The sequence below is a fragment of the Cygnus atratus genome, chromosome 1, assembly GCF_013377495.2.
Source record: "Cygnus atratus isolate AKBS03 ecotype Queensland, Australia chromosome 1, CAtr_DNAZoo_HiC_assembly, whole genome shotgun sequence".
Classification (NCBI taxonomy): domain Eukaryota; kingdom Metazoa; phylum Chordata; class Aves; order Anseriformes; family Anatidae; genus Cygnus; species Cygnus atratus.
The window spans coordinates 191755123-191776721 of record NC_066362.1 but is presented as its reverse complement, the minus strand read 5'-3'; the positions used below and the strand labels follow the sequence as shown (position 1 = coordinate 191776721).

The 21599-nt window shown below is 35.5% G+C and overlaps 1 protein-coding gene across 4 annotated transcripts in view; it reads left to right on the top strand.

The window, feature by feature from the left end:
• ATM (ATM serine/threonine kinase) overlaps positions 1-21599 on the top strand; it is a 77836-nt gene that overhangs the window by 28705 nt on the left and 27532 nt on the right. For all 4 annotated transcript variants that reach the window (XM_035542376.2, XM_035542377.2, XM_035542374.2 and 1 more), the window contains 20 exons: positions 1405-1581; positions 2211-2380; positions 2694-2940; positions 3534-3649; positions 5596-5722; positions 6574-6773; positions 7898-8069; positions 10091-10255; positions 10531-10663; positions 11689-11784; positions 13190-13361; positions 14021-14162; positions 14801-14977; positions 15454-15628; positions 17120-17207; positions 17557-17712; positions 18727-18832; positions 19510-19598; positions 19690-19792; positions 20766-20914. In XM_035542376.2, the coding sequence (XP_035398269.1) occupies positions 1405-1581; positions 2211-2380; positions 2694-2940; positions 3534-3649; positions 5596-5722; positions 6574-6773; positions 7898-8069; positions 10091-10255; positions 10531-10663; positions 11689-11784; positions 13190-13361; positions 14021-14162; positions 14801-14977; positions 15454-15628; positions 17120-17207; positions 17557-17712; positions 18727-18832; positions 19510-19598; positions 19690-19792; positions 20766-20914 (2960 nt within the window). The remainder of the gene's footprint in view (positions 1-1404; positions 1582-2210; positions 2381-2693; positions 2941-3533; positions 3650-5595; positions 5723-6573; positions 6774-7897; positions 8070-10090; positions 10256-10530; positions 10664-11688; positions 11785-13189; positions 13362-14020; positions 14163-14800; positions 14978-15453; positions 15629-17119; positions 17208-17556; positions 17713-18726; positions 18833-19509; positions 19599-19689; positions 19793-20765; positions 20915-21599) is intronic.

The following is a 21599-nucleotide window of genomic DNA, read 5'->3' as shown; positions in this document are numbered from 1 at the left end:
CCTTTGAAATAAGTGTGTTTAGCTTTCCAAGAATATTAATTCTTCATGGTTTCTGGTAATCTGAGGTGGTGGAACAAGGTGGTGGACAGGAAATCCATTATACATTCAGTCAGTCTCTGTTTTGTCCACGTTAAAAATTTGTCAGCTTTTTCAGCGTATGCTTTGGACTGTATAATGCTACTTGTTGTTGCAGATTTCACTACTGTAACACTTAAGAAAGAAAAACGGAACCATACTATTATAGACAATATATAAGTAGTGAATAGGTAGCAATGTAAATTTAAATTATGTACTTAGTATAAAAACAGAACAATAAATTTCGGTAAGGTAAGGTTTCCAGTGTATTAGGACACTGATTTCCACAAAATTAAAATTTGCTTAAAATATAAAATATTCAGACAAAAATTCAAGTAAAAGAAAAGTTGTTTTATTGCAGTAACTGGAAATGTAGTGGTGTATATTACTGCAGAATTTCTTTAACTGTTAATATTTCTATTAGTGTCTTTCATTTTTTCCTCTTCCTTACTACCATGCCTAGTCATTTATATTTTCCATAATATTTGTCTGTTGCTCTATCATATTTCCACATGCTGTCTCTGTTCGTTGTGTTTTCTCTCTTTGTTGCACTGGCTTGCTGTCCTGTAGCTTGGGCTTGCAGTTGAGGCCTCGTCCCTCTGTGATCTCATTCCATCTGTTGCCTACAGACTTCTGTTGCTCCAGCTCTTTGTTTCATCTATTTTCGCTGTTGCCTCGGCTCTCTGCTCTGTCACCTCACCTTGCTGTCATCTCTCGTTAGCTTCTGTCCTTGGTTCAGTTTCATGTTACTTTTATTCAGAATGTGTCACTAGTCAACACTGTGCATTAGGAAAGGAAGAACTGTATTTGAATCACAAGGTAGTTCTTTCCTGTATGCATCAGTGGTTTGTGCTCTTTTTTCTCACATGGTAATATATATGTTATTGTTAGGAAACTAATAAAAAAATTAAAAATTAAAAAAAAAAAACTTGAGGAAAATCCTGCTGCTGTGTTTGCTTTAGAGGCAGTAAATTTTACAGAGGATCAAAAGGAGACTTATTAGTGCCTCAGTCATTTATCTGCTAAGTGTGTTGCCTTTGTTTGAGTTGCTAATACTACATATGAACTGGAGTATATGAGGTACAAGCATGTATGCTAACATGCTGGAGGCAGTAAATTGTGTTTGAGAGGTGGAGCAGACAGCGGAGGGATTTAATTTTTAAGCAACCAAAGCAAGATTTTCAGAAGTGTTCATATCAGCACCCTTTGTTCTAACTTATTAATTTAGTTCTCTAGATAATTGATTGTTTTAACAATCATGTTGTTTTAACAGAATTAGATTGTCTTAACAGATTTTTTATGTAAGTTCTTCATTATTTCTTCCTGCAGGTTAGTGGCGATGCAAGTTCTGAAGATCTTTTGGATAAGCAGTGTAATAGAAAAGCAGTTTTGCTGATGCTTGTAACCATGGTTCTGTGCTGCAGCCCTGTATGCGAAAAGCAAGCTTTGTTTGCTATTTGCCAGTCTGTGAAAGAGAATGGGTTAGAACTTCACCTTGTGAAAAAGGCAAGTAAAAATTTCTGGTTTATATTTAGGTTATAAGTGAAGCAAAGCAAAATTGTAATGGTGCAAAATGCTTTTGTCAATGTTGAAAGTTGTTACATTTTTTAATGCAATGCATGCCTAATGTGAGACTTAAATATCTGAATGAGTTTGTGATTAAATCTAATGATCTGTGTAATGTTAACACAGAAATGATATCATAAAAAGCAATTTTAATAGTAAATCCTGTACCTTAAAAGCACAGATCTAAAACACAAATAGATTTTTGTACATTAAAGATTTCAGAGCTCATTAAAAAATTCTTTCTATCCACTAAAAGTAAGTTGAGTTTTCCAGTGTGGAAAATATGCAATATATGTATATGCAATGTATTGGAAGATGGTATGTGTCTTGGTGAACTTTTACGTTGCTGTTCATAAGGGTGTACTGAAATAATTGCTGTTCATACTGCAGTCTGTCATGCTGGTCATTTTTTTGATGTGTGTGTTCTCTCATTTTTATCACTTTCTACTCATTGAGTTACATGAATAAGCATTAAAAGGGTGTGGGAAGGACATGCTGTAATATCACTTTCACTATGCCGTAATATCATGTATTGTTTGTGCTACTTTATAATCTTATCTAATGCACAGGTTTTGAAAAAAGTATCTGACATTTTTGGCTATAAAAGTATAGAAGACTTCATGACATCACATTTAGACTATTTGGTGGTGGAGTGGCTGAAAATAAATGACAGTGGATACAACCTGTCTGCCTTTCCTTACATTCTTCTGAACTATACTAGCCTTGAGGAATTCTACAGGTAAGTTTGCTATATGAAAGCAGTTTATCTAGATTTATTTACAATTATGACATAGGGTTTCAAATTTCTAAATGTAGTTATGCATCAAGATTTTATTGTAGGAAAATGTATTTAGAGCTTTTCTAATGTATTTCTAGTATCTTGTATACTATAGTTATGCTGGAAAGATTTTTTGTGTAGTAGTAGCTAGACAATAATTACAAGTTTAGTCATAGAGGAATCTAGTAGGGGAATGGTATTTGTTTTATTATGCTTGAGATTTTTTCAAAAATATAATTCAAGGACATTCTGGAAATGTATTTACTACATGTAGGTCTTGTTACAAAGTTTTGGTTCCACACCTGGTCATTAGAAGTCAATTTGAAGATGTGAAATCACTGGCCAACAAGATTGAAAAAGACTGGAGGCAGGTTTTGGCAGACTGTTTTCCAAAGATACTTGTGAATATCCTCCCGTATTTTGCCTATCAAAGCCATGGAAAGAGTGAAGTAGCAGAGCAAAGAGATACAGCTTCTAAAGTCTATGACGTGCTTAAGGATGAAGACTGCTTAGGGAAACAGGTATCAGTTTCAAATGTGTAAATCGAGTTGTATGACTTGAAAGAAACTTTTATATATATAAAAATGTAAAATAATTAAAGTTTGTAGATACGAGATTATTGTTGCAATACAGCCAAGCTAGCTGAATGTGTATCCCAGATGTTTCAAGTAATTGGGATTCAATAGTATCTTTCAGGCAGACAGTATCTGAAGTATAATTTATTTCAGAATGTGATAAAAAGAAGTTTAATTATACAAGCCTGAGTTCCCCTGTTATGTATCTCTTTATGTAAGTCATGTTTTCCTCTTAAAATATTTTTAATACTTTCTGAAGGCTCTCCTTCTTCCCCAGAGGCAGACTGTATACAGAACGAGAAGTAAGATTAATCTTACTTTTATTTTTTTCCAAATGCTAGGGAAGCAATTGTTCTACCTGTGACTGTCATAGGTAAGACCTACCCAGGTGTAATTTCTGAATAAATTGTATGTTTTGGCTAATTCAACAAATACAGAATCCCGGCAAGAAAAGATGGGTTTTCACAGAAGGAAAAAAAAAGTGTTAAATTATTTTAGCTATTTTTTTTCTTACTAAAATACTATTTTTCCTCCTCTAGGAAATTGACAGTTTATCTCATAATAATTTATCAGAAATTGTGGTTGAACTGTTGATGACCTTACATGAGCCACTTAATGAGGAGGGTGAAGGGTCTCATCTGAGTAAATACATAGGGTAGGTATTTGTAGATCTTTAAAAATTTGTAGATTTTTTTATATATTTGTATAACATTGTGTATGGGTGTATGTGTATAACATTGTGCATTAAAATGTGCCCTTCAGGCATAAGAAGAGGAATCTTTGAAGCTGAGAATCAGTGGACTTTATTTTCATTAGTGATGATACATCGTGTGCATCCTTTCTAAATAGTTATTCCATGTTATCAATAAAGGGGAGTCTCTCTATAATATGTCAGTTAATGGAAAGAATAAATAGGTGGGCAAGAGAATTCCATTGTATGTTGATAAGCTCTGGACTACGGCAATGTTGGATTAGATCAGTTTAAACTAGGAAGGAAAGCCACCCTGTAAAATTTTACTTGCTGTAAAATTAGCCAGGTTTTAATGACTATAATTTCAAGTCATTCTTTCAAAGGTCTGTAAATATTTAGAAGTCAGAAGTGAAACTGAACCTTTTCTTAGCAGTTCCTATAGTGGCTGCTCTTGCCCTTGGTAAGAAAATTGCTTAAACAATGCTGGATTAACTAATTCCTAGCTAATAGAAATATTTGAATGCCAAAAATAGTTTCATTTTCATTTTTAGATTTTCCTCCAAGGTACCTGTGGTGGTTTTACTCGTGTGGGCGGCTGAGCTCCACCACAACCGCTCTCTCACTCCCCCTCCTCAAAGAGGAACGGGGAGAAAATATGATGAAAAGGGCTCAAGGGTTGAGATAAGGACGAGGAGATCGCACAGTAATTATTGTGACGGGCAAAACAGACTCAGCATAGGGAGATAGTAAGATTTATTGCCTATTTCTAACAAGTTAGATAAACGAGAAACAAAGGAAAGAAACCAAAAGCACCTTCCCCCGCGTCCACCCTCTTCCACCTCCTCCCCCTGAGCGGCGCAGGGGAACAGGGGAATGGGGGTTGTCGTCAGTCTATAGCACTTCTTCTCCGCTGCTCCTTCTCGGTCACTCTCGTCCCCTGTGCTGTGGGGTCCCTCCCACGGGATGCAGTCCTTGCCAAACTGATCCGGTGTGGGCTGCCCACAGGCAGCAGCTCTTCAAGAACTGCTCCGGATATGGGTCCATACCACGGGGTCCATCCCTCAGGAGCGAACTGCTCCAACGTGGATCCCCCACGGGCAGCAGCTCCTGCCGGGTCACCTGCTCCTGCGTGGTCTCCTTTCCACGGGCTACAGGTCCGTTGTGGAATCTGCTCCGGCAGGGGTCTTCCACAGGCCGCAGCCTCCATCGGTGCAGGTCCACCTGCTCCACCGTGGTCTCCTCCACGGGCTGCAGGGTAGAACCCTGCTCCACCGTGGTACTCCATGGGCTGCAGGGGGACAGCCTGCTTCACCATGGTCCTCACCACAGGCCGCAGGGGACTTCTGCTCTGGCGCCTGGAGCACCTCTCTCCCTCCTTCACTGACCTTGGCGCCTGCAAGGCTGTTCCTCACTCCTCTCACTCTCCCAGCTGCTGTGTGGCGCAGCGTTTTTTTTTTTCCCTGTCTTAGATATGCTCTCACAGAGGCGCAAAACAACATCGCTTATTGGCTCAGCTCTGGTCAGCAGTGGGGCCCTTACCAAACATGGGGCAGCTTCTAGATCCTTCTCACAGAAGCCACCCCTGCAGCCCCCTGCTACCAAAACCTTGCCACGTAAACCCACTACAGTACCTTATATTAGACTTTTTTTTTTTTTTTTTTAGCAATATGATCTTTCAAAAAAAGAATAAAAGAGTGTTAAGGAGAAATGAGACCTTGGAAACTGCCGTATAGGGGCAACAGAGTTAAAACTAAGAAGTGTGTCACTCTGCTTGATGTTTTGAGAGCTTCTCACTTATTGAAAGCAGAAAGGATTTCCTAGCAGTTACCCATCTATTCCATGAGACTTATTTCATTTAACACATGGGGTTTGATTCTTGAAAAAAAAAAGCCTCTTATTTATTCATTCAGGGAACTGGATCCTTCGCCTAATCCTCCTCATTTTCCATCTTACGTGATTAAGGCAACCTTGGACTATATTAGCAGCTGTCATAAAAGCAAATTAAAAAGTCTTGTAGCCGTTCTTACTAAAAGCCCTGTAAGTATGTAAAGTATGTAATAATGACTTTTTTTTTTCCTTTAGAATATAAAATTCATTTTATGGGTACATTTAAATTTAGTTAGACATTTTCATCATGTATATTTGAGGAAAAAATACAAACTTGACACATTTTTGTTCTCTTTTTTGCCTTGTGAAAAGGAGGAAGTCCTAAGTTCCGGGGTATGGTAACCTTACAAAAATTCCAGGGCTTAGAGTATAATTGCGTTATATAATGCATATACAGTAATGTATAAATGGAATTGTATTAAAGGCTGGGGAAATGTCTGTATACCAGATACAATTCAGATGTAATTTATTTATTTGGCATATGTCTGAAAAACATTCTAAAGTAATTATGTTTGGACAGTTTTTTTGTAATTACTGTCTACAATTCAGATGTTAAAGTTAGCTTCCCTTAATGACAGTGTGAAATTCTGTAGTCTGTCGTATTTTCAGACATTTGATTTTCTGTCGTTAATAGCAAATAGGAAGGTGTATAAAATGATGCAGCATAGGCGTATTCCAGTCTTCTAACATAATTCCTTAGAAACTTATCTTTACAAAGATAATGCTATTTTATTGCATATGTTGTGAAGAACACAGCTTACTTTGCCCATCCATAAAGAATCTAAAAATAAGAAAAAAAAATTATGAAGCATGTTTGTATAAAGCTTTTAAGCGTCAAAGTTAGTACTGCCAGCCAGTGGAATAAATTCTTTAAATCTTTTTAACCTCTTTGTCCATATATATGTCTCCCTATTGCTTAGCTTTTTTTTTTTCTTGATATAAAGTGTATCTCTGTTGGCATTATGAATGATCTTTTTATTCATAGTTCTATTTATTTTTAGGATTCATTCCAGAAAATTCTTCTAGCCCTTTGTAAACATGCATCAGATACAAACAACGTCTACAAGAGACACAGAGTTCTTATAATATATCATTTCTTCGTTAGTCTGTTACTTAAAGAGATAAAAGATGGTTTAGGAGGAGCATGGGCTTTTGTCCTCCGTGATGTAATTTATACCCTGATTCACCACATCAACAGCAGGTAAATATGACAATTACATCATGGTTGTCATATCTGTGTTCCCTTGTTCTTGTAACCTTGCCTGTCTGTATTGCTGGTAGATTTGAATTCATTTGTAGAAAGAATTGAAATTTCCAGAAACGCTTAAATTGCTTTTATTTGATAATTTTGGAATTTAAATTAAAAACTCATTCTAAATGGTGGACTGCTTTGTGCTGTTCTTGTATTTACATATTCACTGTACTGCAGAATTTTATATTTATAGCAGGCTATCAAATTATAGAAACTTAAAGTGTTAGGAGATTTTGGTGACAAAAAGGCTGTTTGGGAATTGAAAGTATCCTTCCGTAGAACAGAAGATACCTTGTAGGGAAAGTAGAACTAGACTCTTCCTAGAGGTGCACAGTGAAAAGACAAGGGGTAGCAGCTGCCAAATTGCAATACAGGAAGTTCTTGTTGGGTATATGGGGAAAGATTTTCACTGTGAGAATAGTCAAATACTGGAACGGGTTGCTATTTATTCTCCATCCAAGGAATCACAGAATCACAGAATTGTAGAGGTTAGAAGGGACCTCAAGAGATCATCGGGTCCAACCCCCCTGCCAAAGCAGGTTCCTTAGAGAATGTGTCAGAATTCAGCTCAACAAAGCCCTGGGGAGCTGATCTGACTTTGAAGCTGGGCCTGCTTCTGACAGGAAGCTGGACTTCATAATCCCAGAAGTCCTTTGAAACCCAAATCTTTTTTTTTTTTTTTTTTTTTTTAAACTAATGGCTGGTTATGTGAAAGGGAAGAGGGTGCAGAAGGTATGTTTTCCACTTTATGTTTCTGTCAAAATTGTTCTGGCAAACAGTAATCTTAAAGCTTTTTAATTTTTTAAATTTTTTTCCCTTTTGGAAATGTGTTCTTCTGTATGCTTTTTACTTGATTTTTAAAGTGTTTCAGTCAATTTGTGTATTCTTCAGTTCTCCTTTATCTCCTGAGCTAAATCCTTAGAGCCTTGATAATTTTTAAGTTTAGAATCAAATTTTCCCATAAAGATTATTCATATTCCTCCTTTTCCTCTATTCTTCCCTGTTGTGTAATAGCTTAATACTTGAGACAATGGCAATTTGTATTTCTTTAATTTTTTTGTTTCCTGTGGCAGACCTGTTATCAGAGACATATCCGTGCGTAGCTTCTCACTCTGTTGTGATCTTCTTCATCATGTTTGCCACACAGCAGTTACATGTTGCAATGATGCTCTAGGGAGCCACCTCCATGTTATTGTAGGAACACTAACACCTCTTGCTGTGGACCAACCTAAGATTCAGCAACAGGTAGTTGTTTGTATTTATTCCTTGTCTTTTAGCTTTTAAGTTTATGTTCACTTCATAAAAGCAATACTTTAATTAGTGTTCAATTTCAGTTCCTTTTTTCTATGCTTCGTAAGTACACAAAGCAATAACATCGTAATGTTATTTGGCATGTAACTCTATACCTTTAATTGTTTAGGTAAAAATGTCTCTACTTTTGGTATCTCTGTGTTCTGTATTTGTAATTCCTATGGCTTTAAGCAGTGATGGAGATGTATTCCATCATAATTGTTGAGGTTACTGTATCACTTACTTTCTAATTCTCTGTTTACTTAACCTATTAAACAGTTTTCTTTTTAGTTCTTAAAGAGCTTTAATGCTGTCCTTATGCCTTTCATGTCTTTGAATTTTTGGGTTGGTTTCTGTCGAATATGAAAGAGGTATAAAACCTTCAGGGTAAGTTTCAGAAAAAATGTTCTCAGTAGAGAAGAGACACCAAAGCAGTGGTACCACTAAAGAAAAAGAAGGAGAGAACATAGGTATATGTAAACTGCTGGTGATGGCAAGTTGGTTACAAGAGATCAAGTAGCCAAGCAGTTACCTACAAAGCTCTCACCTTGCCATAGCCACACTGCTTCTTGCCTTGTGGAAGATTTCAAAGGAAATACAATGGAGACCTTTGAAAGGGGAAGCTGTTTAGAAGACAAAGAAATAGGTGCAGAGAACAGATGTCAGTGGTTCAGCTGTTTATTGATTAAATTGATACTAAAATATATTTAGCACTTCATCCTTAACAAAGAAATGAAGCAGTTTCTATTGTGTGACAAGCCTTGTTTTCCTTCTGGTGATAACTTGTACGTGTGGTCCACTAGAGATGGAAATATAGTTAGATTCAGTGACTTCTAATCTGTAGCTGAAGGTGAGAAAAGAGTATGCTTCTTGCACTTTAGTCCTCACACTTGCCTTCTAGCTTAATCTGGTGACATTGTACCATGTGTACCTTCATGGTTGCAGTGTAGCGTGCAGTACATTGACCTCTTAATGCTTCCAATTCAACTGTAGAGTTGGTTCAGCTCATAATAACCCAGCAACTTTTTTCCCAGCCCAGTGGTCACCAACCTGATGTTTTATAATATCTCTGTGCAAATAATTTTACATGCACAGCTGCGAAAGCAACATGTCAGGGCATCCCTGGGCAGAAACAAAGTGGGGAGGACAGAAATTTCTCCAAATTCAAACTGCTATCATATATGAAATCTTCTGATGTTTCCTGCAGGGACATCCTTCCTCTAGTGATGACTTTTCAGTTTCTTCTATTTATTTTCCTTCCAGCATTGAATGGAAGCTAGTCAATCATTTTCAAATAAATACAAGCGTCCAAACAAAAACCTCATCATTTAGATTGTAGATCTTCAGAGCTGCCTGTATTGAATATCCAGTTGCATTCATTAGTTAGTAAGTAAAGCACAAAAAAAGCATTTTTCAGATAAAATGTGTTATCCCTTATGCAAGCATTTATTTAAGTTGTAGATGTGCTGTGAAACAAATTCTGCCAGAGTTCAGAGGTTTGGACAGTAAATCATTATTTTTAGGCATTTGTTGGAATTTCAAATTACTGACACTACATAGTAGAAATTAAAAATTTGTAGATATAATAGAAATAGTAGAAATTTAAAAAGTCCCAGTAACATCAAAAGGCCTGCTTGGGTGTAGTGTGTTGCTAAATCATACTCAATATTGTATTGACCAATAGTTGAAATTAGCTTCATCAAAAGACAGGATAAAACTGCAGGTTGTGATAATAAACACTTTGATATCAGTTAGGGAAGAGGCAATAGCAAAAACTCCTTTTTAGAGTATATCTGTGATTTCCCTATGCCTCTGAAAATTTTACAAATTCTGATAGTGTAAATGAATTATCTTACCAAGTTTTTTATAGAGTTCTCAGTTCATTGAAACTAAGAGAAATGCAGACTTTATAACCTAAAGAAATATGGCTCAAAAGTGTTTTTCTTTTTTACTTTTCATTTACTTTTTATGTTCAGGTCCTAGGCTTATTGAAGTATCTGGTGATAGACAATAAGGATAATGAAAATCTGTACCATGCAATCAAACGCTTAGATCCTTTTCCTGAATATTCCGCTTTTAAAGATTTGCGATCAACTCAGCAGAAGATAAAATACAGTAAAGGACCATATTCTCTTTTGGAGGTAATTACATTTTCAATTATATCTCATGGTGTAGTGGTTTTTGCAATAAAAAACTTGTAAAAGAAAAATAGTTTTTGAACTATGTATAGCTGAGAAAGATTTAAATTAGATGTGAATCATTTTTATTGCCAGTTTCAGAAACTGAGGTATTTCTAGGTCTCCATGCTTATTTTACATCTATTAATCTCCACGTTGTGGACTGCTGTGTACCACTTCTTTACTTGAAGCCTTTATGTGTGTGTAAAATGTGCTTAATACAAACTGTTGTTTTGCAGGAAATGAATCACTTTCTCTCAGTTAGTGCTTGTGATTCACTGCCCTTAACACGACTTGAAGGACTGTATGATTTACGCAAACAGTTGGAACGATATAAAGATCAGATGAAGGATCTCCTGAAAATTTTCCAGGGTACAGACATCTGATTATGTGTTTTATTTCATCTCTATCTGGTTTTATATGTGTAACAGTTTAACCCTATTCTAATTTGACATTGAATGATTTATTTTGTGTCCTGTTTTTGGTATGTTTAGCAATGTAACCTTATTGTAATTTCACATGCAGAGTAGAATGGCATGTATTATTGATGCAAAATCTGAAATATCTCCTGCAAAGCATGTTATAAATATTCTGTGAAGTGTTACATGACAGACAGGGTAAAATGCCCATATAGCTCTTGGAGTGGGGCATACATTATTGTGAATGACGGGGATAATGTATAAGTATATTGTTATATGGCTGCTTAATGAATTTTCTTGTATATGAGTCTCCCTGCTCCTTTACAATTACATTTAAGTAGCTTCATTACTAAAACTAGATTTTAGAAAGGCGTAGTATGTTAGAAAATAAATCTCACAAACATTTGAAAATAATAGGATTTAGCTTAGTTGAACCTTGCCATATCCCAGTGTTCTTGTTTAGCTCCCAGTCCAAACCCAATTCCTTCCTATTTTGGATTTCAGATGTTTCTAACAAGGCAATTTCATTTTTCTCGTCAAATCTGCATCTGCTTGTCTTACTGAATGACTGGAATATAAAAAGAGCTGATGTAATTTTCTGTAGATAAATGAAGAGTAAAATTTGAGGAAGAACAATCCTCTGTCCTAGGCCATAAGTGCATTATGTCCACATCTTGAATATCATTTACAGTTTCAGTCTCAAACTTCTGCTTGAAAAAGGTGTTTGTAAAAAGCCAACAAGTTTGTGTGAAAAACCTTGCGTCAGAGTAGAACTTGAACAATCTCGGCCTTGTAAGGTTGAAAAGGATTGAGTAGGAACAGAGAGGTCTGTGAACTGCTGAATGGTATGAGGAAGCTGAGTAGGGAGCAGCTATTACCACTTTTAACAGTGCAAGAACAGATTAAGTTCTGTGGCAGCACTTATAGAAAAAGAGAAATTTTCATGTGTTTTGTTTTGTTTTTCTTTCTGAATGATAGAAAAACCAGAAGATTCTGTAATAGTGAAACTGGTGGTGAGCTTACTGCAGCTGTCCAAGAAGGCATTTAATCATGCAGGTGAAAAAGCAGTGCTGGGTAAGTTAATGAGTCCCACAGATCTCGTAGGGCTGTCATTGCAAACAAAGAATTGAAACTGTGGCTGTTCTCAACGTTAATTTCCACTGGTATTTTGCCTTTGCTGCTAGAGGTAACCATCATTAGAATGGTTAGAATGAATCTTCTTTTCAGTCAGGTATATAACAACTTAGACTAATAATGTAAATTTAAATCAGTTTAGACCCTAGTCTCTTCTATACTCGACATCTGCCATTATATGGGTCACTGTAGTAGGTTGAAAAATAGTAAGAAAAATGGAAGAGAACTTACCTGAAAATTTGAAAGGCATATTTTAGTGGAAATCAAAATAATTGTTATCCATCTTAAAGCCTCTCATGTATTATTAAAATTATTCTCACCATTTATGTTGGAGCACCTGATTAATGTTTGGTCCAATGTACCAATGTCAAAATCCAAATCTGCTCTTCCGCAAGTGGGAATTCCTTCCATGAAGGTGATGTTTACTGAGATAAGATGTCTAAAACAGCTAGATACACAAGTAATGAGAACATTTGCCTTAATATATATTTTTGTCTAAAGTACTAATAACCTATGATTGCAATTGCAGCTCACATTGACTTCAGTATGATACAGCACTCTTCAGCACCTCTGCAAGCTGTGTGTTTCAGCCTTTTCTGCATTGTGTTTCCATAGATGATTTGTTAAACTTATTCCAAAATACAACCTGTGTATCTTCAGTTTGTTCTTTATTTGCTCTGGTTGTTAAAAGCAATATTGTAGAAGATGGAAATGTTGTCAAGCGTGGCAAGTAGAAAGGAAAAAACAGGGAAATAAATATTGGTTCCTTTCTAATGAAAATTAATATCCCCCTCTTTTAGAAACCGTGTTCAAAGTCAAGGTCATTTTTTTCCTTGTATGTAGTCTTGAGTTTTTATAAAATATTTTCTTTGTTTAGAAAGCAAATGATGAAAACATCGATGAATCATTTTAAGTAAAATGCAGGTAGTATTTATATGCTGCATTTGCAGGCTTCTCTGTTTGTGTTTATCATACTCTTAGGGCATGAAAAAATGATTTCCCTTAGTGGCTGTGATTCTGACCTTTTGCACTTCCCTGATTTGGACACAAGCAAAAATAAAATCCGTGTCAGATTTAATCTGCAAAATCCAGAGCCATATACACTTTGAGAAAATTGAATTAGAAAGCATAACTGTATTATTTATGAGGATTAAGCTGTGAAACATGCATGTGATTTTAATCATAAAGCTCCTCAAGTGATTATTTATAAATGTGTGCAGCTTTTGACCTCATAATAATCTCCGAGTTCTAAAAATGGTTTATACTAATTGACTAGTCGCAACATTTTTTAGGGTTAGACCTTGTTTTAGTGTGTGTAAAAATATAAAATTACCTTCATTTGCAGAGGCTGTTGGAAGTTGCTTGGGAGAAATAGGTCCCATGGATTTCTCTACCATAGCTCTTCGGCATGCTGAAAATGCACTGGATTCTAAAGCAGTGGACTTACTTGAAGATAAAAAGCTTCAGTGTGTCTTTATAATGTTAACTCAAATAAATACTGCTTTAACAGATAATTGGTGAGTATATTTATTTATTTAATTTATTTAGTCCAAAGCTTAATAGGGGCCATTAAGCTGTGCGTTGTTCATATCTGAGTAGCACCTCTGAAAGTGCATTTGGATCATGCCTGTTAACACCATGTGCTTCCTCAAGGTTCAGATTACTTATCCAATCAAGCTAGAAATTGTCTAATTAAACTTGAACCAGAGAATCTCTTCTGTGCTGTAGAGGATAGCGATGTTGTAGAGTAAATAGTGAGGCTTTGCTTTATAACAAGGTATGGGATGGTGTATTTTCAGGTTGGAAATGAGGAGACATTTCTTCTCGGAAAGAGCAGTCAGGCATTGGGACGGGTTGCCCAGGGAGGTGGTGGAGTCACCATCCCTGGGGGTGTTCAAGGAAAGGTTGGACGTGGTGCTTAGGGACATGGTTTAGTGGGTGACATTGGTGGTAGGGGCATGGTTGGACCAAATGATCTTGGAGGGCTTTTCCAACCTTAATGATTCTATGCTTCTATTCTGTGATTCTATGATCCTAGTCACGAAGATTTTTTGATTTGATGCACACGTTGTTAGATTGTGGAATTCTTTGTCTTGTATGTTTATAAAGGTGGTTTTTAAAATAAAATAGCTGAATGAAGTTATTAATAATGACATTCTATATGTTATTCTTTCAGTATTGATGTTAGAGCTGCTGCTGTTTCCTGTTTGAAAAACATATTAGCCACCAAGTCTGGCACTGAATTTTGGGAAGTTTATAAAAAAAGAGGTGATCCCATGTTAATCTATCTACAGCCTTTCAGAATGTCTAGGAAAAAGGTACTTCTTCTAATATAGCTTATTTATGTGACATGAGGGGTAGGGAAAGCATAGAAATAAATATAAAAAAGTAAATTTGAAAATATTTTTGAGATCATCTTTGTTGAATCCAAGGGTTGGCCTTTTCATCTGTCTGATTGCAGATGTTGCTGCTTTTTTACATCTCCTGTTTTACCTTTCTGTTTCAGTATCTGGGGCTTCTTCAGATAGGAAATTTCCAATTTGATGTTAGAAAGCTGTGTGCTTTCATTACTAGACAGACGATTTCTGTTTACCTGCTTAGAAATCTAATGCATTCTTTCTCAAGATTCGATCATTTGTTGCAAAAACCTGGTGGAAAATAAGTCAGAAAAAAGGTTGCGTAATTAATCATAAATCAGATATTTCCTGATTTTCAAACTTCTAATTTACAACCTAAATATGCTGTCTAATGTGGCCTTGTTGATGTTATCTGTAAAATTTTAATATTAATACTTTCAGATTTCCTTGTAAAACTTTACATTTGCATGAACAAAGTCGGTATTTTCAATCAATTCATGCACAGTCAATATTTAATGTGTTTTAATCTGTGCAAATTGCAGTATGTTTTTTAAATGCTGCATTTGTTTATATTTGCAATATATATTTTTCTGTTCTAGCTTTTTGAACTACCAACTAACAATTCAGAGGCTTCTTTAGAAACTTTGGATGACGCAAACCTGTGGCTTCCTCTGGGAGAAAGTCATGAGACCTGGATCAAGAGCCTTACCCGTTCAATACTGGACAGTGGAGGTGTACAAAATGAAGTTCTCCAGTTAATGAAGCCACTGTGTGAGGTGAGCTGAATTATACACAGACTTCTGTGGGCTGTTATGCACAAAATTATATGATTACTCAGGTTGATAACAAATAGTAATTTCTGCTGTTAAGTTACTACTTAACAGTAAATCAAATACTTCATAGTCAGGATACTGCACATATTTTATGTGCACATATATATTCACATTCTTGAATACAAGATTTGAGAGAGAATTGCAATCAGTTGAACTATGTGTGACTATTTAAACTGAATACTAGTATAGCCATATTGAGTGTTATACATTTTTGTATATTACATGTTCATTCTTAAACATTACATGTTTGTTTTGAATAGTTTTCAGTTTTGTGTCTAAATTTGATACATTTTAGTTTTTAGTTTTGTTGTACAGTAAGACAGTAGAATAGCTGTTAGGCTTTTTGAGTTTGTTATAAACTGAGAAAAAAAGGGCTTTTGGTTCTTTTTCTTAGCAGCTGTTCCCTAATTGTATTCTAGGTGAAAACAGACTTGTGTCAAACTTTGCTTCCATACCTGATTCATGATATCCTTCTTCATGATTCAAATGAATCTTGGCGAAATCTTTTGTCAGTTCATGTCCAAAAGTTTTTTACAGCCTGTTGCAGATTTGTCTCTTCAAGTAGATCAGCTACACCACCAAGTTCTGACTCAGGTAATGTCACAGTATTTTTCTTTCAGTGAGAAGAGGGATCCTGATTGTAAAAAAGTATCTTCTTCTGACTTCAAATACATGATGCGTACTTGTAGGCAGATAGAATTTTAGAAACTTCTGTCCAGTTGTTTGATCAGTGGAGGTATCTGTCATTTTGAAGCTTTTCATTGAAAAGACCCAAATGGTTTCTTCTGTATATCTCCTTTTATTACTCACAACTGGATAATGTTTATTACTTGCTGAATTCAGATGTGATCCAGTGTTGTATGCTGCAAGACTAAGACTTGGACTGTCTCTTAAAATCGCAAATTGTTAAATTTCTTTCTTACTCAAACACAAATGAATAAAGTCATTTTTCACCTAGTTTTTCCCCTTGGAAAAAAGATTAACCCTTGCTTGAACATCTGCCTTATGTTGATAATGGTCTCCCTATATATTAAAAAGACTTGTTCCATTCCAGAAGAATGAAAGGAAACTGTAATCCAAAATAACTGTAGCTGAGTTTGAGTAAATGCACTAACTTCCATTCAAAAGAAAGTACTGCTTTGGTAAATTGAAGTAGACAGAGGGCTGTTGGACCTTCTTTTAGCCTGAGAATAGAAGTTTGAATTGCTTTGTCTGGCTGGAGTGTACCTTCTAATCCAGCTGACTAGTGTCTTTCCAGATTAGATTGTGATTGGAGTGAGCAGAAATTTATGTAAAAACATCTCCGTTATTATACAGTGGGAGTAGTCTAATATGACTGAACTCATTTTCAGGAGCTGAAATCGTATATTTCTCTTACTTGTGCGAGGCCCTTAACACAAATACAGTAACTTCAGATTAATCTTTTTTTTTTTTTTTTTTTTTTGTGCAGTAGCTACTCTGCCATATCTTCCATATCTTCTGTGACTTACATATCTTCTGGTGATAAAAAATCACCAAAGGAATCAGTCTGTAAAATGTCTTGTAGCCTCTTTACAGGAAAGTCACACAAGCTTTGGGTTGCTGAAGAGGTGAGAGGAAGCCTTCATTTTACACTAAGGCTGCTCTAAATGAGGCTAATATTTTAAGGCTCAATGTAAAATACATGAGGTGTATTTTAAGGTACTTTTCATAGGTGCTGCCTAGTGTGGCTAGGAAGACTAGATCAGTATCCTTTCACATAGGTACCAAACTGTTCCCTCAATAAAGATATATTGTTGTCCTGCTTTGGAAGATAGAAGAGGAATAGCAATTACCTGTTTCCTTCCTGTAAGCAGTCAGGGAAACTACTGCACAATTTTTTGCTCAGATATACAGAGTAAACCAAAATGTTCTATGAAAAATATGGATTTTCTAAGTTCTCTAAACTTTCAGTTAGTTCAGGGACACATGTAAGCAAATGATAGAGGTCTCTTGAAGCACTGTCATTCTATGCAACGCATCTTACTGAAACAGTAAATGCAATATGAAGGACACTGTTATGACACAAGTCCCATTATTTTTTCTTTTTTGAAATATACATCCTAGAGCAAGAAAACCAGGTTTTCAGAAGTCTGGATAAAGTATCTCGACGAACCATGCTTGCTGTTGTTAATTACTTAAGAAGGCAAAAGAGGTGAATTATGGCTTTCCAAAATGTTGCTTAACTTTAATTATGACTGTTTTAAGGTCTGTTGATGTTCTAGATTAAGAAAGAAAAAATGGATAGAGAACGCTGCTTAAAAGAATAAAGATCTAGTAATAACCTTACATTTATTATAGAATAATATGGCTAGCTTTAAATGATATTAACTATGCTGAAAGAGTTTTCTGAAAACTTCTTGCATGATAAACTTCTTATGGTATGGGGTTGGGGTTGGGGAGCTAAGGTAGATTTAGCCTTTGAAAGGCTTTATAGTTGAGTTGGATTTATTTTGTTTAATGTTAAGTCTGTTACAACAGTATTAAAGTCTCTATTTAATCAGATCTGTTTCAGGTACAGTTTTTGATGACAGTTTCTGGCTAGATCTGAATTATCTTGAGGTTGCTGTAGCAGCACAGTCGTGTGCTGCTCACTTCACAGCCTTGCTCTATGCAGAAATCTACGCAGACAAGATAAATATAGACAAACAGCAGGAAAGGTACAAGGCTTGAGGATTTCAGTTTCTTGACATTTCTAGTAAAATGGATCATGTTTTATGTTTCCCAGTACTGTTTTGTTATGTAAAAAGCTATGGAAACTTTAAAATAAATGCTTAGGCATGTGTACTGACCTTGAAAATACTCTATTAGTTCTTCAAAGTGATCCCAACCTTGCTAGTTTGCTAGCTATGGCACACTTGAAATTGTGGCATTTTAATTACTAACCGGAAAGTGTTCTTTGTGTGTGTGTTCTGGAGGAAGTTAGTTCAAGCTAATGCTTCTGGATACCAAGAAGTATTTAATCTCATTTTCCAAAAGGAACACTTTTCAGATTTTATTTCAGGAAATTAATAGTGTGCTACTGGTCAAATTATGTCCAAAAGTGAAACAAGGGGGAAAGAAACCACAGAACCTTGACCAGAATTGTACGGTTTTAGCTTTCATAATTTTATAATTTCTAGTGTAGAACTGATCTTCTACTGATCTATGTAGAGGGAACTTTCTTATATAATGCACAATTACCTTTATCTTCTAGTCTAACAAGATCCAAATATGGAACTAATTCACTAGCTTTGGTTTTGCAACAAATAAATCTAGTCAGTGAACATATATCAAAAGTATGGTTGTAAGCACAGATATTGTACAGTTGCTTTTATTGTTTCACAGAAGAGAGCATTCCTGCTTCAGGCATTCAGAAAAACATTAGCAATTTGATTTAATAAAAATTAAACATTACAGTTGTTCCCTCCTCTCCTCCCCCCACCCCCAAAAAAAAAAAAAAAGAAAACAAACTACAAAGCATTGATGTTGAAATCCCTTGATGTTGATATTCTTGTTTCTACTTTGCCATTCTGGTAAATGCCATTCTGCCATTTTGAATAACTTGGGAATGTGACAGGCTCGATCTTGTATTTAGTGTATGTACCCCTTAATTCTAAAGTGTTTTTTCAGCATTACTTTAATTCTTTGTGTGAAATTTCATTTAACTTTACTGGTTCAAACATTTCTTGTAGGTCTTCTTTTAAAAAAGCTAAAAGTTTGACATTTGAAGAAGAAAGTCAAAGAACAGCTATTACTATTCTGAATGAAAAAAGTAAAGAAACTGGCATAAGCTTACAGGTATATATGTTTGTGTGCTTAATAATCTGCAAACCTTCTTATATAATTACAATTAGCAGTAGGTCTCGTCTGAGCTGAAGGCTGTATTTGAAAGTTCTACCTATGCTCTAATTCAAAGTGAACTCAGTGGCCTTGACAGACAAGTTAAATCGAGTATTAGTTCATATGAAACACTGACAGGTAAATTTTCAGTCACAGCAAAACAGACTTTGTTCCCCAAAAGAACCGACCTTATGGTGGTAACCAGCAAAGTAGGTTTTTTTGTTTGTTTGTTTATTTTGTCAGAGAGAAATGCTTATTAAAAATCAGTGAGCTGGTGTAGCAAGTTACAGTAATCACAACCATAGTAGCGTGGTCCCTACAAGTCTTATTTAATATATAAAATCTGATTCAATAGCCTTGTCTAAGTTATATTTTTCCTTAGTTCATTATTCCAGAGCTGCATTTTTTTTTAATATCGTAGCAGAGAAATTAGGTGGTCCTGAAGAGTTTCGCTACACTACAGAATTTTTCTTTCTGTGATGATAACAGGCTCAGATATTGCATAAAGGAGAATTAAGCAATGATAACAATGTTAATGGAAGGTACCTTTATTTATAAATTTACATCGTATGTATAAAACTCGCTTGAACTAGTTCCAAGAGAGGTAATTCTTTGTTTCGTGGTCTTTGTTCTAGGATCTTCTCATGGACATATATAAAAGCATTGGAGAGCCTGACAGTCTCTATGGCTGTGGTGGAGGAAGAATGTTACAGCCATTAGCACGGTATAACTTGTTAATGGTCTTATGTTCTGTAAGTAATTGATTTCATTTCCTAGCAAGGAACTTAAATTGAAAACTTCTTAACTTACAATAGGATAAGAACATATGAGCACGAAGCAGTATGGGAAAAAGCTCTTCTAACGTATGACCTTGAGGCAACCCTCTCTCCATCTACTTGCCACGCAGGGATAATAGAGGTAATTATATTTTGTAATAGGAAATACATGTAGCAATTGATATCCATTGTACTGTGTAAAGTTATTCATACTAAAACCAAAATTGTTTTAGGACAAAGAAACCTCTTCAGTTATCAAGTTCAGTCCTCTCATTATAGGTAGCCAAACTGCATGATACAAGACAAATCAGCATTTGTCTGAAAACACCAAGGCTTACTGTCCTTTTGTCACTCACCCATAATCCCTATTTTGGGTCATGAATTTTGTGAAATATTTAAAAATATTTTTCCATTTTATACAAATTTTGGGTAGCTCCTAAAATGATGAGATATAAAAAGTAATACAACTGGTTATTTTTGTCATCTCATTATTTAAACATCTACATTACAGCAACTGTGTTACTGGAACTTGTATTTCTCATGAAATAAATACATAGAATTGATGTTGTCTTGTTTTAATGTCTTAAAATATGTTGCTTTTTTACCCTTTTTTTTTGCTTTTTTTGTGATACTAAATTATTTAGTATTACTGTTAAACATAATGGCTGCACGTGTAACCTAGATAAGTGATCACAGTTATAAAGTTATTATGGTCTTCGAATAGATAGGAATTAAAAAGTTGTAGGAAACTTTTTCAAATCTCCACTAGGAAAAATAGTTCACTAGGAAGTAAAACCAGTTTTGGCTTACTACTCACAAATGATGGAATGGAGAAATGTCAGCAGATAGTTCATTTTGAACAGATCATAGAAATTTTGTTTCAAGGGATGCCAGCCACAGTAGCAATGAAATAATTTTCCAAGGTGATTGGTATTAGTTGTGTGATTTAATAGTTATCTTATTGAAAGTTTTTTTGTGCTGCATTTAGAAATACTTTTGGTTCTATCTTACCTGCGAAGGTTTCTTTGTCACCAAAGGCAAAACAAATACTTTTAAAAAACAATTCAGTTTATCAAAGGAGGAAAAGCAACTTTCAGTAATTTTGTTAATTACAGGCTTTGCAGAATTTTGGGCTTTGCCACACTCTTTCCATGTATCTAAAAGGACTGAAACATGAAAACACCGAGCGGTGTGCAGAACTACAGGAAATACAATACCAGGCAGCGTGGAGGAATATGCAGTGGGACCAAATCTCTTCTGTCATGTAAATCAATTTATTTTTTTCATAGTTCTGTAAGTGAAAGGCAACTGTTTCAGTTCCAAGCAAAAAAAAAAAAGACATTAGAATATAATTTCTGGGTTGCAAGTCACCTACTTTATTTTAATCATTGAATTGAAAATCTGTTGTTTTTGCTTGGACCTGTTCTGTTTGCACATCACTTTGGTATCCTCAATAACTGTGCAGTTGATTCTTCTTTTTGTTTGTTCATAACTCTCTCTTAATGCTCTTCCTAAGTGAAATTTTACACTTTTTACTCATATAGTAAAAGTGTCTTAATTATGTATGAGGGATAGATACTTTTTAATGTTTAATGTATAAACAAATGGGAAGGATAATAGTAAGCCATGAGAGGTCTTCAAAAACTGAATTAGAAAAAAAAACAAACAGCAGTGTTGATTCATGGCTACTGTATTGTAAGAAGCAATCTCTTCCCTTGTGTCATGTTCTGTACCTAGCATTAGTTATTTCATATGACTGGTCAGGATATAATCACAGAATGGCTGAGGTTGGAAGGAACCTCTGGGGGTCATCTGGTCCAACCCACTGCTCAAGCAGAGACACCTCCAGCAGGTTGCCCAGCACCATGTTCAAACAGCTTTTGAGTATGTCCAAGGAGGAGACTCAACAACCTCTCTGGGCAGCCTTTGCCACTGCTTTGTCACCCACG